This window comes from Canis lupus, chromosome 35, assembly GCF_011100685.1.
Source record: "Canis lupus familiaris isolate Mischka breed German Shepherd chromosome 35, alternate assembly UU_Cfam_GSD_1.0, whole genome shotgun sequence".
Lineage (NCBI taxonomy): Eukaryota > Metazoa > Chordata > Mammalia > Carnivora > Canidae > Canis > Canis lupus.
This window is the reverse complement of record NC_049256.1, coordinates 25,669,419-25,685,945: the sequence shown is the minus strand read 5'-3', so window position 1 is coordinate 25,685,945 and position 16,527 is coordinate 25,669,419. Positions and strand designations below refer to the sequence as shown.

The 16,527-nt window shown below is 44.8% G+C and overlaps 2 protein-coding genes, 1 long non-coding RNA gene and 3 other non-coding genes across 6 annotated transcripts; 3 read left to right on the top strand and 3 right to left on the bottom strand.

Annotated features, from left to right (window-relative positions):
- The first annotated feature begins 1,640 nt into the window (after positions 1 to 1,640).
- Positions 1,641 to 1,722, top strand: TRNAS-GCU. Its single transcript has one exon. It is a non-coding gene; the product is annotated as a tRNA-Ser (tRNA).
- LOC119867713 lies at positions 1,653 to 2,840 on the top strand. The gene is made up of 2 exons (XR_005384438.1): positions 1,653 to 1,857; positions 2,501 to 2,840. It is a non-coding gene; the product is annotated as an uncharacterized LOC119867713 (long non-coding RNA).
- Positions 2,841 to 6,044: 3,204 nt separating this feature from the next.
- Positions 6,045 to 6,117, bottom strand: TRNAR-UCG. Its single transcript has one exon. It is a non-coding gene; the product is annotated as a tRNA-Arg (tRNA).
- Positions 6,118 to 9,423: 3,306 nt separating this feature from the next.
- Positions 9,424 to 9,495, bottom strand: TRNAM-CAU. The gene has a single exon. It is a non-coding gene; the product is annotated as a tRNA-Met (tRNA).
- Positions 9,496 to 10,055: 560 nt separating this feature from the next.
- H4C8 (H4 clustered histone 8) lies at positions 10,056 to 10,586 on the top strand. Its single transcript, NM_001374580.1, is given in 1 exon segment — positions 10,056 to 10,586. A coding segment is annotated over 1 exon segment (312 nt). The 5' UTR covers positions 10,056 to 10,255; the 3' UTR covers positions 10,568 to 10,586.
- Positions 10,587 to 12,543: 1,957 nt separating this feature from the next.
- On the bottom strand, positions 12,544 to 15,937 carry H2BC10 (H2B clustered histone 10). The gene is made up of 2 exons (XM_038584488.1): positions 15,755 to 15,937; positions 12,544 to 15,554 (listed from the first exon to the last, which is right to left on the bottom strand). The coding sequence occupies exons 1-2, from the start codon at positions 15,935 to 15,937 to the stop codon at positions 15,093 to 15,095; spliced, it is 645 nt and encodes a 214-aa protein (XP_038440416.1). The 3' UTR covers positions 12,544 to 15,092.
- Positions 15,938 to 16,527: the final 590 nt, after the last annotated feature.

Genomic DNA, 16,527 nt, shown 5'->3' with positions numbered 1-16,527 from the left:
TTATCTCCAGAGCAGATTGAGGACATTGCGCCCTGTGGGTGTGCTTATAAGGGTGGGTTAGACAGAGAGAATGCCTGCATGTATGTGTGTGTGTGTGAGGGGGTTTGGAGTGTGTTTGGGGCTGTGCTCAGGAAGGCTTCAGGCCACAGTGGTTTTCATAGCAGTTTTATCTAAGATGGTGTTAGTCTAGTTCATACAAATGCCTATATGGTTCTCTGACCATTTTTAAATTGGACTTTTTTTGTTGTTATTGAGTTGTACGAGTTCTTTCTATCTATATTTTGGATATTAACTCCTTATCCAATATATGGTTTGCAAATATTTTCTCCCACCCCATAATTTGCTTTTTCATTTTGTTGATTTCTTTCGCTGCACTGAAGCTTTCTAGTTTGATGGAGTCCTACTTGTTAATTTTTTTCTTTTGTTGTTTGTGCTTTTGGTGTCCTATCCAAAAAAATCATTGCCAAAATAAATGTCAGTGAGCTTTCTCCCTCAATGTTTTCTTCTAGCTTTATGGTTTCTTGTCTTATATTTATGTTTTTAATCCATTTCGAGTTGATTTTTGAGGGTGTGAGATAGAGGTCCAATTTCTGTTTTCTGCATGTGGTTATCCAGTTTCGATAAAAATCCAGTATTTGGGTTTTATCCAGCATAAAGGTTGTGTATGACTTTCATTATGTTGAGGTACATTCTTTCTAGACCCAACTTGTTGAGAGTTTTTCTTTTAATCATGAAAGAATGTTGTGTTTTGTCAACAATATGGCAAGACATGTGACATATGAAAGGATGTTTGTATTTAATAAGGTCTTTTCAACTACCCCTTTCACTGTGATCCTCCAAGGTTCTAGTGGTGGCAGCAACCAATGCAACTTATCCAACTGCAGGTGTTTTCTTGGTGATCTTTGTTTGGTCAGAGGGCATTGAAATAGGCAATTAAAAAAATAAAAAATAAATGACAGTAGTAAATTGTTAAATTTACCTGCTCAAAACAAACAAAAATCGAAACAAAACCAAACTCCCTCAGATGGTCCTAAAATTCTTTAATCAAGTTCAAAATCTTTAGTCTGACATTGGGTACCAGTTGATCTGACCTTCACCCCTCACTCCAGCTTTTTACCAACCACCTGCTCGCACTTCCTGGAGGTGATGACGATTTCTAAGAAGACCTAATGTTCCATATGGCAGCCATCCTTCTGAGAATCCTGCAATAATATATGTCATGTAGCTAGTTTAATGATGGTTTCAGTATACATGGCCTATAGGAATGATGAAAACCAATTTGATTGTTAAAATAATAGCAGTCCTGAACTTCATTCTTCTGTCAGGGGCTCCCAGGTATCCTCAGGAAGTGTATTTGGTTTTTATTCAGGTCCACTCCTCCCCCTGAACCCCTCTTTCCCCGGGCTGTCCTTCCTCCCTCCCTCCTTCCTTCCCCCCTCCCTCCCTCCCCTTTTATTTTCTTTCCCTTTTTCCTTTATCACGGCAAGAGGGCCATTTGCAGAGAGTAAAGAGGTCTTCATTAAGAAAAACATATAATCAAATAATGGAGATTGCAAGAGAAAACTGGCCGTGCTCAGTATTGCAAGAACTGCTTGCTCAATATAGCAACATAACACTTCTGTGATGCCCTCCTCCTAGGTGACGAGGTGGCCGAGTGGTTAAGGCGATGGACTGCTAATCCATTGTGCTCTGCACGCGTGGGTTCGAATCCCATCCTCGTCGTCAGTTCTCCCACTACGTCGGCGGGCTGAGGTTTTAGCTACTTAACGAGCGATTCTGAGGTTTTAGCTCCTTCACGAGAGATTCGTCAGCAGTTGGAAGTGTCGGTGTAAGAAAAACAAAAACTGGCGTAATGAGGTATATTCACTATTAATACCGCTTTAGCCGTTTTACGGAGGTTTCTGGGGTTAGGGAAATGTCCCTCTATCCCGTACGGTGCGAGTGTCGCGCCGAATCTGCGCCCCCAGGGTGTCCACCGAGGTCAGAAACTCTGGTTCCGGACCGTAGGACTTCTAACGCCGGACGACGGTCGCAGGTGCGGCGATTACCGGACGTCTTTCCCTCTGCCCCCTTCACGGGGTGACCTACGCACCCCCAGGTGAGGCCCGGCCGTCGCACAGGTGATGCTAGCGCCTCCTTCTGGCAAAAAATCCCTCTGCAAGGCCCGATCATCGAAAGTCCTCCTCCATTTTTGTATTTTAGTTAAATGAACTTAAATCCAAGCACTTTTGCAAGCGCTCCAGCCTCTAATGGTTTCTCCCTTCTTGATCGTCTTCTGCCACTTGCAACTTGATGTTAGCATATAATCCCCAAAACTCTCTCCTGCCATCTGTTTTCACTTTACTGTGAATTATAGCAAAGGTCGGGTTGGTTACCCAGCATAGAACAACAGCATCACAGCAAAGGGTCAGGTGCACAGGGTGGAATAACGAAATTCGAAGGGACCAAAGAGATGATGGCTCTGGAAACGCTCCCCCTGTCACTTGTCTCTGTTTTACAGATGAGGAACCTGACGTAGAGACCAAACTGATTGTTCTTTAAAAAATCACATAATGAGCCTTTCATGGAAACCAAGTTCTTTCAGATCATGTGGTTCTGGTGATGGGATCTTTCCAACATGTTCAATCCTGTGACCGACTCTGTGACTTTTGATAGCTAGAAAATCCTTCTGAAGTATATTGTTTATGAGCCAGCGGATCTGCCGGAGCCTCATGAGGATTGAGGCCTACAAAGCATGATTTTGAATTTCATTGAACAATATCTGGTTTATACAGTATATGTATTTTGGAGATGGTTTACCAACTTCTAAATAAAAAAGACCACGAGACCATTAAAAATTATTACCACGTTAAGAAAATCACAATGGAAAACATTGATAGGATTCCTAAATAAAAATTAAAAACTATCACATGGCCCAAGGCACCCCATATCTCAACAAGAACATAGCATGTTAAAATATAGCAAACTGGAAAATGTCACTCTTACGACATGCAGAGGTCGTCTTCAACTTTTAAACCCATGTCCCCTTAACCTGGCTGAGTGATGGATGGAGGGAAAATGTCACATAACAGTTAATTGCCTTTATGTCTGTGATAGCATTGCTTCAAAATTCAAGATAATTGATTTCCTCCCAAATACTATGAGGGACACACTGTAGTTGAACAAAGTTGGATTTATTGTGTTGTTGCAATGAGGAAGGCAAAATATCATGCTAAGTGACTCAGTAACTCTCTGAGTGGTTATTTTAATAATTTTTGTCTTGGATAGTGAGAGGATCAAAGTAGGACTATATTGGTTTAAAGAATTGGTCAAAGGCTAAAATTGGTTTAAAGAAATGCAGCAGTCCCTCATATTAGCAGGAAGGAGGGGATGTTTGGTTATTTTTGTTACATGGGCACTGTTACTACTTTTCATCTGTGCTCAGACATGATTACATACAGTTTATTTTTATTTTTTATCTTGCTTCCTGATGGTCACAGAGTGGCCTTGACTGGTTTCCTTTGAAATTATTTATGTTCAACAGGAATTGACCAGGGCTTAGCTGGGTGTGCCAGGCCAACTCCTAGCAATGCTCACGCTGAGCTGTGAATGTCAGAGCAACTCCTGGCTGTCAGGGACTGCTCTTCTTTTCTCAAAATGCATCTAATTCATACACTCAATAACTCATTTTAAAGATGAAATGCAGTAAGGTCTAAGATAATAGGAAAGGATTAATGATTTCTGAAATTCGTAAATCTGCATTGATTTCTCAGATGATTCAAGTACTGGCCTCAGTTTCATATTCCTTACAGTATCCAAGCCCTTTGTCTAAGTGACTTCTTAGTTCCTCTTCAAGAGATGCAGTGTCGCCCCTTGTCTATGGGCTGGGGCAGGAGGATGACTTGGGTCAATGGGATATGAGTAGATGTGAGTGGACCAGGGCCTTTAGATATGTTTGCATGGTTGAGCTTGCCTCCTGCCCCTCTGCCTCTTCATGAGAGGCATTCTTCTGCAGGGAGCACTGTGCTTTCACCCATGGTCCCAGAATGAACACGCTGCCAAATGACCAGAGCGCCTGCAGTGAGGAGCCGAGTGGAGCTGTACCCACAACTTAAAATACAGCCTTTAGTTAAGTTTGGCTGAGATCATTTGCCTTCAGATGCTTGAGTAATAAATGCTTATTGTTCTGTGCTTCGAAGTATTTGTGGTTTGTTTTGTGTGTTTGTTATGGAGCAATAAGCTAATGGAAGCACATAGTCTTTGCTCCTTCCAGGACATAATCAAAAGTCCTTCCATTTTTGAGCCTGTCTCCTCTAATATATAATTTACTTATATTATATAATCTACTTAGTCTCCTTTTGGTTTTCTGTCGCTCCCTTCCCCTCTCCCTATCCCCCACCCCAAGTCTGTTAAGGACATAGACTTTTGTATACATTGTTTACTGTGATCCTAGAATCTTAGATCCTAGATCCTGGAATCCGGCACTTGGAATAGTGGCTGGGGAGGGAAATTGGAACATGAAATGTGCTCCATGAGCATTTATTATGTTGATGAATCTGTTCTTCCCCTGTCCAGCAGGGCTCACATGTAATCCACATCCAGGAATCTTTCTTCTTTATTTCTCTTCTTCTGGTCATTTTTTCCATCAATCTCTAGAGTGTTACTTTTTTTTTCCTGAATCCCCTTCTCAAAGCAGAAAGCTTTACACACTTATTAGTGGGTGCATATATTCTTATTCTCTCGATTTGGGGGCAAGCCCTTAATCTCCAATGACAATTTAAAGCTCAGGATGCCTGTGGATTGGTCTACCATTTTCAATTTTCTTCTCTTTGGCACTTCTTGGTCGGGAAAGGTTGTCTGCTCCTTTGATATTTGCTGTGAATGCAGGAGAAAGACAAGGAAAAAGAAGAAAATAGGAAAGAGTTTGTGTCAGGAACATTTTTATCTTTTTGGGTCAGATTTTCCACTTCCATTAAAGTCCTGGGGAGAGTATGGGTAAAGAAAGTCAGTTTCTCCTCTGGTCCTCAGGTTTAATTAAATACCCATCTAGTGGGGAGGAGGAAGTTTTTGCGTGTTCTCAGGGTACGAGAAAAATGTGAGCCACTTAAATGTCTTTTAACTATAACTTTATTCAGTTCTTTTGAGATTATGTCATTTCTCTGGTTTATAAAAGGATGCTTAATGTAAATGCTACGTTTTGTGAGGAAGGAAGCAATGAGTGGCTTCACATGACATTGACTTAACATTGCTTTTTTTTAAGTTTGAGAAATCTCAACACCTGGGACTCAACGTTCAAGCCCCAACTTTATAGCTGATTAGGGAAAACCAGAGTCATAGAAGAGATCTAAAAAAAGAGGCTGGGGAGAGGAAGAGGTAATTATTACCTTGTAACATTCATTGCTTTGACCTAGCAAAAGCATTTGTATCCTCCACTTGATTTGACTGAACTGTTTCACCATGAAGCCAAGAATTGCTAATAACTTTTTCTTTATCCTGAATTATTAAGTTCAAGTATTTAGGCACAAAAATTTGTTTTTGTGCATTTCGCACAGCTGTCTTCTCCGTGTCCTGCTTGCCTACACCCTCTGTCAGCCCCTGGGCTCTTTGCGTGGCCTTACTGCACCTTGCACCTGTTCTGGAATGTAGGTCGGAATCTAGGATCTTCTCGTCCTTTTGATGGCAGCAAGAGCAAAGGCAAGAAGGAAGGGAAGGGGGAAGATGAGGGTAAGAGTGAAAGCCAGTGACCCGGACTCCGGGAGCCCGCGGCCTCCCGAGGGCACCCCGCGAGCTGCTCAGTCCCTCCTTGGGGAGGCGCCGCTTCACAGCCGCGAGCCGCCCTGGAACTGTGAGCTCAAAAATCCGGATTACTGGACGGGCTTGTTCCAGTTTGGACTCTCGACGTGTCTTCGGTCCTGACCCTGGTCCTTCTCAGGCCTTTGAGAAGGAAAGAAAAAAGAAAAAAAAAAAAAAAAAAAAAAAAAGTAGGAGAAAAGACACGGGTGTGGAAAACAGAACAGGTAAAAAAAAAAAAAAAAGGCATATCTGGGGCAACGCATAAAGACTCCTAACCACGAAGGGATTCGAACCCTCAATCTTCTGATCCGAAGTCAGACGCCTTATCCGTTAGGCCACGTGGTCCCTGAGCTCGCGGTGCAGCCGTGGCTCTTAGTACGTCTAATGAGCTTTCTGGCCGGTCAGCAGTCGTCCAACAGCGCCCCGGCCTCCTTGTCCTTGAAAATATGGGCTCGAGATGACGTTATTTGGTCTGGGGTACCCGCCTGACCACGCCCGAGCAGAAAAGCTGTTTCTGGCACCTGAGAGATGCCAAGATACTTCATTCATATGTCTGCATCCAAGGACATATATATTTTTTAATAAACTTACTCAGAGCTGCTTCCTTATACATACTCAGCCACAGTCAGTATTTTCAGACTCTGGATACTTGGAAGGTCCTTCTGGACAGTTATCATGCAAAACGCAGCGGAAGAAAGCCTTAGCATCTGTACGGTTGTCTTTCTCGCTTTCCTTCCTGGACACCTGCAGGGTCCCTGGGCATCACCATTTGCCCTTCTCGTTCTCCTCTGGGACTTTTCTCCGATTGTAATATTACACTTTCCCCAGTGTATCTATCTGTTTGGAGAAGAAGAGTCGGTCTCAGGCACTGGCCTGGTGGAGACACTATCTTCAGGAAGATTACTGGCAAGGATATCCAACCAAAAGAATTTTTGAGGATGACTGGTGTGTTAGTATCCATGACATGCATCAACATATTTTCTGATGATGTCTAAGAAAAAGCTATCCTAGAGATCTGTAGTAGAAGATAATGATGAAAGCCTCGGACAGTTAATAATTGTTGACAAGAAATGTGCTGCTGATATGGGCCTGGTTACGGAATGGTGGACAGTGAAGGTTGGGATAGGGGTCAATCCATCTATCATGTTCATCTAGATGTTTTTGGAGGGGAGAAGATGAATTGGCCTCCTTGTTTAGCATACTTTAGGGATAATTTTCTTTTCTCTTGGCAATGATCAAGTTTGCAAGTTCCAATATGTTAGACAGTACACTTATTTTTGCCTGTATATGGAGAGGTTGCAGAAATAATTTTCAAAAACCCTATACATTATAAAAGACATTGTTGTATAGTTTATGATAAAAAAAAAACCCCAAAAACACAAAGACCAGATCACAAACTTGAAAACTCCAGAGATTTTTTCTGATGAGAAAATGTTACTCATATTACTCCTTTGATCAAAATTAGTGATGGTTTCTTACTGCCCCTAGACAAATAAAATCAAAACCTGTTTGCACTGCATACTCACTTTCTTACGACTGGCACTTTCCCTATCTCATCTGCCACAACTCAGAATTATATTGTAAGATCTAAAATTTCAAGGGCTCCTTTGGCATCTCTAAGCCTTACAGGGCCCCAAAAAGTCCTGTGAATTCACCTGTTCTCACAGGATATGCCCCGTACTTGGCCAATTCCCCCATCAACCAGACGAGGTACATTCCAGCCCTTCGACCTAATGGGTTTCACCTGTCAGTCCTGGAAGCTATTAAAATAAGCCAATTCCATCTTTTTGGAGAGAACTAGGGGTCACACTTTCCTCTCTCTGCTCCAAAGTTCACCTCTCACAGTCCTTGCTGGTCACTCTATTCCGGAGTGCAACCTGAGCAAACTTGCATAGCTTGCAGTGGCCTCCTCTTCTAGGCTGTGAGTATACCTCTACCAGTCTCATCTGTCCAGTGTTGAGCGTGGTGTATCGGGCCATCTGGTATTGTTTAGGGAGGAGGATCCCTCCTTCACCTATAGTGTAAATGGGAGGTGATCAGAATACAGCTGCTTTACTTTTCTCCCCAAATCCTCCTCCTACAATCTGCCTCACCTTCATGTTCGATCACACTGAGTGTTTTGTAGTTCTCTAGAAACCCTTAACTGTTATACCTCCTTGTATTTGTTATTTTTCTATCTAGAAGCCTCTTCTTGGCTACCTGCCAAGCTCTTACTCATTCTAGATTGGACTCAAAATCTGCCACCTTTCCCAAATTGGGCCATTGTCAGGGCAGAGGTAATGCAGCAAATCTTTTTTTTTTTTTCAGCAAATCTATTTTGTTCAAGTTTTCACAGATCTCTTTATCCATGGTGATGACCCTTTGTCAAACTCGGAACTGAAATACTGGAATATTCACTTAGTTACTGGGTAATGATGTTATTTTGGGTACTGAAGCAGTGGGTCACTATGAAGTAGGTTGTCAGCATATTTAAAGTAAACTTGGAAATTCAAGTTTCCATGCGTATCTGGTGTCTGGATGGCTGATCATGTGTCAGGTATCCGATTAGCTCCTTTTCAGAACTTGGGCTCTAATACTCAGGTGGACTTTGTTTGGCAACCACAGCTTTCACTAGTCCCTGCAGTTCAGAACTGGAGAGAGAGTGAGTATCATCTCTGAAGATGGATGGAGATTGAGGACAAAAAAAGACTTCTCTTGTGTTTGGTTGTATATCTCTTTTTCCTGCTGTGTCTGCATTTTTCTCTTTGCTGTAATGAATCTTTGTATGTTCATGTTCAGTCATGCGAGTCCTTCTAGAAAATCATTCAACTACTCGATGATGGAGCCACCAGAAACAATCATTTTTCCTTATTCTCACTGCGCTTTAGTGAATAATCTTTGAAAAATATCTTATTGTACTATACATACTTGTTTAAAAGTATGACTAGGCCACAGACTACTTAAATACTTTTCTTAGTGCTTAGTGCAGTATCTGACACATAAACATCTGTATAGGGATCTTTTCTGAGGGATATGTAACACATACACTTTTAAAAATGAGCCTAGAGAACAGTCCTATCAGAGATTGTAAAGAAGGTAGGTGGTAGAGACATTACCAGCAGCGACCACATAAGTGGTTTTCTCAGGTCAGAGTTCTATCGTGGCCACCAAGACTTTGCATTCTGCCTCAAACTGTTACTTATTTACTCTGAAGATTAAGACTCTCATAGCTGCACAGGTTTGGGGCTGGGATGGCCCAGTAAATTTCGTCTATGGCTTTAGCCACAAGGCCACAACTACCTAACAAGCAGCTCTTTGAATTATGCGTGAAAGGAAATAAAACTCATTGCTACATTCAGCTTATTTTAGCGTTTACCCGCTTTCATACGTCAGTGAGACTCATGATAACTGGTTGCAATAGTAGCAGTGTCACTTTGGCAGCCACTAGAAATGAGGTTTATTGTGGAAACTCATATTAGTTATTGATAGTGTCCTTTATTGACGTTCTATTTATGTCTAGAAGTTGTAAACACTTTCACGAAACCATTGAAACTTCAGAATTTGACAAAACAGCCTTTTTTATTTTTTTTTTTTGTTTGTTTTTACAGCCTCTTTTTTTAGTTGTGAAACTAAACCACAGAATTTTAACTAAAGTGCTGAAGCAAAAATTGTTAGCAGAGGATGGTTTCGATCCATCGACCTCTGGGTTATGGGCCCAGCACGCTTCCGCTGCGCCACTCTGCTCCTCGGTAGGTTGGGCCTCCTAATAATACCTTTAACTATGTTCAGAGGTACAGGCAGAACCCTTCCCCCCACCTTACGAAAATGCCTCTGTACTTCAACCTTCGGCTACCACAAGCTGCCAGTTCTCTTCGGAATAATATCGGTCCCAGAATCAAAGAGGAAGCGAAGTAGACGCAGAACTCCCGGTTGAGGTTCCGGACGTAGAAATGAGAAGTGGCGGGATATATGAGAATTACAAGCTTTAATCAGCAGGGAGGAGAGAGGGAAACCGAGTAAGGAACCCGGGCTTCGGTGCGGCCGCCGAGGATGCCGCTGCGGAGACGCTGCCCAGGCTCGCTTCCGCCCGCGGGAGAGCACCTCCCGGGCCCGGTGATGCGGCCATTGGCTCTACGCGTGAGCCCGGGGCCGGGCGAGCGGCGGGAAGAGCTGGTCCGCGGCCGCAGAACGCCGGGGGCTCCGCGGACTAACGCGGGAAAAATGGTGCCAAACGCTCCTTTCCTTTAGCGCAGTTAAAAAGGTCTGAAATTCCCATTTGGGGACAGAGGGCGGAGGGCGCGGAGGGCACGGCGGCAGCGGGGGAGGGAGCGCGCCGGCTCAACTCCCGTGACGTCACGGGGGTCCGGGCGAGGGGCGGGTTCGGGCAACGGCCAGTCCCGCGTGAGCGCTTCCTGTTTTCAATTAGGTCCGCGATCCGCGTATATAAGGAGGTTGCCCCAACGGCTTTCACGCTGATTCTGAGAACGTTCTGAACGTTGCAGATATGTCTGGTCGCGGCAAGGGCGGGAAGGGACTAGGCAAGGGCGGCGCCAAGCGCCACCGCAAGGTGCTGCGCGACAACATCCAGGGCATCACCAAGCCCGCCATCCGGCGGCTGGCCCGGCGCGGCGGCGTCAAGCGCATCTCGGGCCTCATCTACGAGGAGACCCGCGGGGTGCTCAAGGTGTTCCTGGAGAACGTGATCCGGGACGCCGTCACCTACACGGAGCACGCCAAGCGCAAGACGGTCACGGCCATGGACGTGGTCTACGCGCTCAAGCGCCAGGGCCGCACCCTCTACGGCTTCGGCGGCTGAACTCCGCATCCGTCGCTTTTTCTAAACACACAAAGGCCCTTTTCAGGGCCGCCCACATGTGTCCCGAAAGAGCTGCAGCTTTTCTTGCTGTTTTAATAAGTCCGTGTTTGAGCTTCTAGATTTCAGGCGCGGGGCGGGGGTGGTTCGGTTTTAGTTTCGGAGCGAGTCTTCAACTGGTTAATTTCCGGATTCCGGGAGTTGCTTTGCTGGCAGTCGGCTCCGTTCAAATCTTAGCTTCCGGACAGTTTTAAGGGGGGAGAGCAGGTCACGTGGCGCCGCCTGCTCTCCAGGGAGCTTCCCCGTTTTCCGAGGGCCGAGGTAGGAGTCGTGCGTGCCTGGCTCCGCTAGAAAGCGGGGATCCCCGGCCCGTAGGCAGCGGGTGGGCCTTCCCCGCCGAGCCCCGCGCCCAACATGGCGGGGCGGCTGGGAGACAAAGGGAGCGCGCCCGGCCCCTGCTGGGCGGCGGGGGAACAAAGGAGTTCCGGCGGGGTGGCCGGCCACGACCTCGCTCCGACTCCGCCCCGCCGCGTCGCGCCCTCACCCGGGGCCCCCTGTTCCCGGTCGTCCACGTTCCGAAGGCACTGGGGGAAACCCCCTCGCGGGGGGAGCTGGCCAGTGTTTAGCATCGCCCCCGAAATTTCCTGATAGTTTGAAAACCTTAAAAAGATAAGGATGTTGCTTAATGAACGAAATGTCACCAAAACCTAAGCAGACACGATAGCATTTTTAAAACGTGTACAAATAGGCCTCGGGATATTTCACCCAATGTTACTAGGTGTAGGGAAGGATATATTCTTCCTTCAAGGTCTTCCAGCTGCACTAAAATTTACAGGAGACGTATGGACAGGAGAAAAAATACCTAAAGTTTTATTACCTTTGGGCAGAGGCCCAGTAATGAAACGGAGACAAACATGACAGGCAGTTTTTATACCTTTTAGACTGAAGACAATAAATTTGTGGGGAGTTGACAGGATTAAAAAGATGTGTTAACTTTTAATATTAAGGAGAATTTATTGCACTGACCTTATTTTTCTCATTTTTACACAGTAGGAAAAATAATAGAGAAAATTGGCACGGACTAATTAATACTAGCCATAGATGAGCATTTGGACACCAGTGATGTGTTCAAGTTCCTTTTGTTTCAAAATTGAAAAAAAAAAAAAATCTCCGAATCAGCTCAGCTAATCAGAGTGGGGCAAGGAAGTTAAAGCAGATTTCTTGACTATTTCCCCTAAAGTTATATACTTCTAACTACCTGTTTTAAACCTTATATTCTATTATCATAAGTAATCCACACATGCATTAATGTTATTACTAGAATATTATGAAGTAATCCACACAATGAAATTTCTACTTAATATTTTATATTCCAGCAAAGCATCCTATAAAATTTTTTAAGGTAGCCAACAAAGCAAATGTCAACCAATAGATGTAACATAATTAGGCATACAATCTAACATTGCTACTAAAACAAACTAGATTTAGCTACATGTGTCGACATGGCAACTCATTGTTCCCTGAATAAAACCACTCCCAGAAACTAGCTGCAATATGATACTGTTTTGATTCATTTTGGCTAATTATGCTGATAGTCCTCACAGCATAATTATAGTAAGTCCCGTTGACTTACTATGATAAAGGTTTATGTTTTGCTCATAATGTTTACTGACTGTGGGTCATTTATTGAGTATGAAGATTTCTTATTTTGAAGTTATCTGAATTTCCTTTGAGCATATAAAAGGAGAGTTCTTTTAGGAAGGGAGGTTGATATCAGTCTTCTAAGTTGTTGGCAACATCACAGCAATCTTTAGGGTGGCCCTAACTTTCCCTAGTCTGGGAATGATTGTGGACAGCAATTCATGTTTCTCTTCTAGCTTTAAAAGTGCAGCTGCTTTTCTGAAGACGATTCTTCATTCTGGCCAGGTACTGCTGTAAGGTTAGGCAAAAAGAACTGGAGGCATGGGAACAAAATAGGAATAAAAAATTATTAAAGCAGCTTTTGTGAGTTTCCAGGGTCCTTTCCTCATAACCCAACACATCTGTTAAATGAGGTACTCCTAATGCTAGTGAGACATGAAGTCTCTGGAAAATAAGTCACATGTTGCTTGAATTGGCGGGCAGGGGCAGAGAAGTCTCACAGTCAACGGCCCTAGGTTGTCTTCAAAAGAGTTCAGGGTAGGAACACCTGGGTGGCTTCAATGGTTGGGCGTCTGCCTTCAGCTCAGGTCCTTCCTGATCCCTGGCTCCTGGGATGGAGTCCCACATCAGGCTCCCTGCTTCTCTCACTGGCTGTGTCTTGGCCTCTCTCTGTGTGTCTCTCACAAATAAATAAATAAAATCTTAAAAAAAAAAAAAAAGTTCAGGGTGAAGAGATGGTCCTAAAGAGGGGTGTAGACTGTTAGAATGGATTAGATTGTCATTCACCTTGCCAGTTGAGGAACTCTTAACTAGAATAACGTGCTGCTAGGCTTTGGAGTCTACTGACTTGTTCAAAGCTTCAGGACTCAGATTCCAATATGGGCAGGACCAACTCACCTTCCCTATCATTTCAACCAGAGGCTTTAGCTGTCATTAACGTTTTGGAAGACTTTCCTCTGCATAAGAACTGTCCTAAACGCTTTATAGTGTTCTTTTACTGATCATCCAGCAATGCCATGTGTTAGTTATCATTCCCATTTTAGAGGTAAGGAAATGTTCACAGACAGTTTAAGAAATTGGCCTAAATTTAGCATTGAAACAGTCTTTCACAACTATATCTTGTTTTAAGGGATTCCTCCTTAAGCCATGGTAGTATATTTGTTTTCAAATGTGCTTAAAATTAGCTTTGGAGAGCAAGAAATGAATGCCTTAATCACATGTGGGGCTTAGAGTATCTTCTTCACAAGTCCTATTACAAAATTGAGTCACTTATATAGGAAATAGTTGGGGTTTGGAGCCAATAGCCAAGAAAGAATTCTTAAGACATCTTTGGTGCAAAAAGGTGGTTTTATTAAGGAATAGGGACAGGACCCATGGGCAGGAAGAGCTGCCCTGGGGTCATGAGGAGTGGCCCAGTAAATACTTTCCAGTTGGGAAGGGCTTAGGGACAGCACAAGCCTCCAAGGTATTTCGGAAACAAGGTTTCCAGGATCCGAAGAGGGCTAGCTATTGTTAGGAAAGGTCATTATTATTACTTAGTAAAAACTCAGTCACGAGACTCTTCAGATGTATATCAGTGGATCATATGTTTGGAGGATGATTGCTAATAGATACCTTGATGGGTAGTGATAAAGGAAGTTTCCAAGGGAATTTTTACATGTTAAAGCAGACTTACAGGATCCTGAGGGGTTGGGCTAGTAAGTAGAAAATGAGGTTTTTGAGCTTAGTTTTATACTGCTAATGCTCATGGCTTCCCCTCTATGGCACAGCACTCAGAAAAGTTAAATTTGCCATAAGGAGATCCTTAGCTTCCATAGCTCATTATATACTTTGGGTGGTTTAAGGCCTGTGTTGTGCATCAAAGAACAAGTGTATCTTCTGACCAGTTTTAATTTAGTTTTATTCTAATACTTAATTTTCCTTCTGAGCCGGTTTCCCTATTCCTAAGATTGCAACTGGCCTCTATTGCTTGAAAGTCTGTGTGCAAACAGTCCTTAGGGATTCAGATCCCACGTTTCAGTAAGGAGTTACTTAACCTTAATTTCTCATTCATTTGTAATATGGGAGATTCCATTTCATAGGTGATTGTAGGCTGAAATCACGCGGACAGGCACAAGAATATTAATGCCTTGTGACTTTTCTCCCTTAAAATAAAATCCCAGGGCATGAATAAGTCACTGGACTTGGAGAGGTTTAGGGAGATCTTGGGACTGGAAAGTGAAGAGGCTGAGGCAGATCCTTATGCCCTGCCCACCCCCGCCCCCATCACAGATGGACTTTCACTTGCTTCCTCTTCCTTCACATATTCCAGTTGTAGTGTCTCTTACATTCTTGTATATTTAAGCCAGGTAGAAAACTCTAATGGATGAATTCCTGACCTTTGCAAGAGGCAGTATTTAGACTACGTTAACGTTTTTGGCGAAGAAACTGGTGGAATTGGAAGGACATGGGTTTGAGACTGGCAAGAAATCCGCTGGGATTTAGAAATGCAAGTCGCAGATAGTACATGGCTCCATTAGATGCCACTGTAGCCACTCGGATGCTCACAGCAAGTGGATTTTCTAAAAGAATGTTCCTCTTTTAATTTAGGGCCACCCGACACTTTGCCCAACTTTGCCCCTAATTACTCCCTGATCTAGGGTAGTGGAAATAACAAAGCGAAACAAAATGGGGAAACGAAGCCTCTCCAAGTGTGGTGGGCCTCCAGGAACATTACACTCAGTAAGGAGCTACCAGAGCAGCTAAGAGAACACAATAGTCCAGTTGCATAGATTTACCCTTTGGTGATTCTCACAGGCTGGAATTACGTTTTGCTTCTAGATTAATACTGCTTGACAAAGTATTACAATGGCTGTACTGGTCATTTTCAAGCTTAAGTTACAGCTCTTTAAATGAGCATATGGGTGGCTCTTAAAAGGGCCTGAAGTCGTTGTCGTAGTTGCACAGGAGTTTGCTTGAAGCTGGTGTACTTGGTGACGGCCTTGGTGCCCTCGGACACGGCGTGCTTGGCCAGCTCCCCGGGCAGCAGCAGGCGCACGGCCGTCTGGATCTCCCTGGACGTGATGGTCGAGCGCTTGTTGTAATGCGCCAGGCGCGACGCCTCGCCCGCGATGCGCTCGAAGATGTCGTTGACGAACGAGTTCATGATGCCCATGGCCTTGGACGAGATGCCCGTGTCGGGGTGCACCTGCTTCAGCACCTTGTACACGTAGATGGAATAGCTCTCCTTGCGGCTGCGCTTGCGCTTCTTGCTGTCCTTTTTCTGCGCCTTAGTGATAGCTTTCTTGGAGCCCTTCTTCGGGGCCGGCGCGGACTTGGCGGGCTCGGGTTTCACAATCAGAAACCAGTACTAAAGCGCAACGACAAAAGTACGCCCGCGACCAAGCGCCCTCCTATTTATTTGACACGTATGCAAATTAGGGATTGCAGACTTACATTTCTGATTGGCTTCTACAGTATCCTAACCGCCGATAGGCTCCTTCTTTATCCTAAGCTCTCATTGGTCTTTCCCCGTAGTTCAACCTTAAATAATTTGATCTTGTAACTCACAAACGTTCTATGCAAATTAGGGGCATTGTTGCACTCTGGCTGTGTCTTTTGATTGGCTGGAATTTCTTCTGTGCCAACGGCATAAGCTGCTTTACGAAACCGCCTCAGGGTATAATAGTTCAGCTCTTTGCGTTTTGCCGGTCTCGACTCCTGTTCTTTAGTGCGTTGTTGCTGTGCTATCATGTCGGGTCGCGGGAAGCAGGGCGGCAAGGCTCGCGCCAAGGCCAAGACGCGCTCGTCGCGGGCCGGGCTCCAGTTCCCGGTGGGCCGCGTCCACCGCCTGCTCCGCAAGGGCAACTACGCGGAGCGGGTCGGGGCGGGCGCGCCGGTGTACCTGGCGGCCGTGCTGGAGTACCTGACGGCCGAGATCCTGGAGCTGGCGGGCAACGCGGCCCGCGACAACAAGAAGACGCGCATCATCCCGCGCCACCTGCAGCTGGCCATCCGCAACGACGAGGAGCTCAACAAGCTGCTGGGCCGCGTGACCATCGCGCAGGGCGGCGTCCTGCCCAACATCCAGGCCGTGCTGCTGCCCAAGAAGACCGAGAGTCACCACAAGGCCAAGGGGAAGTAAACCTACCTAAATACCTCTTTGTGCATCTAAAGCTTATTTTCCCATCCAAAGGCTCTTTTCAGAGCCGTCCACATTTTCAAATTAGGAAGCTTGTAACAAAGTGTTGCTTTTCTATTACGTAAGCCTTACACGGGCACGGGCTCTGGATAGTAAAATCAGTGTATCCATTGCAATAAATTGTGGCTGCTTAACTTGGACA

Excerpts from the sequence above, each read along its gene's own strand:
- H2BC10 (XM_038584488.1), bottom strand. The coding sequence starts at position 15,937 with ATGATAGCACAGCAACAACGCACTAAAGAACAGGAGTCGAGACCGGCA. Across the intron at positions 15,555-15,754 it reads CTAATTTGCATAGAACGTTT|TACTGGTTTCTGATTGTGAA; the intron begins GTGAGTTACAAG and ends GTTGCGCTTTAG.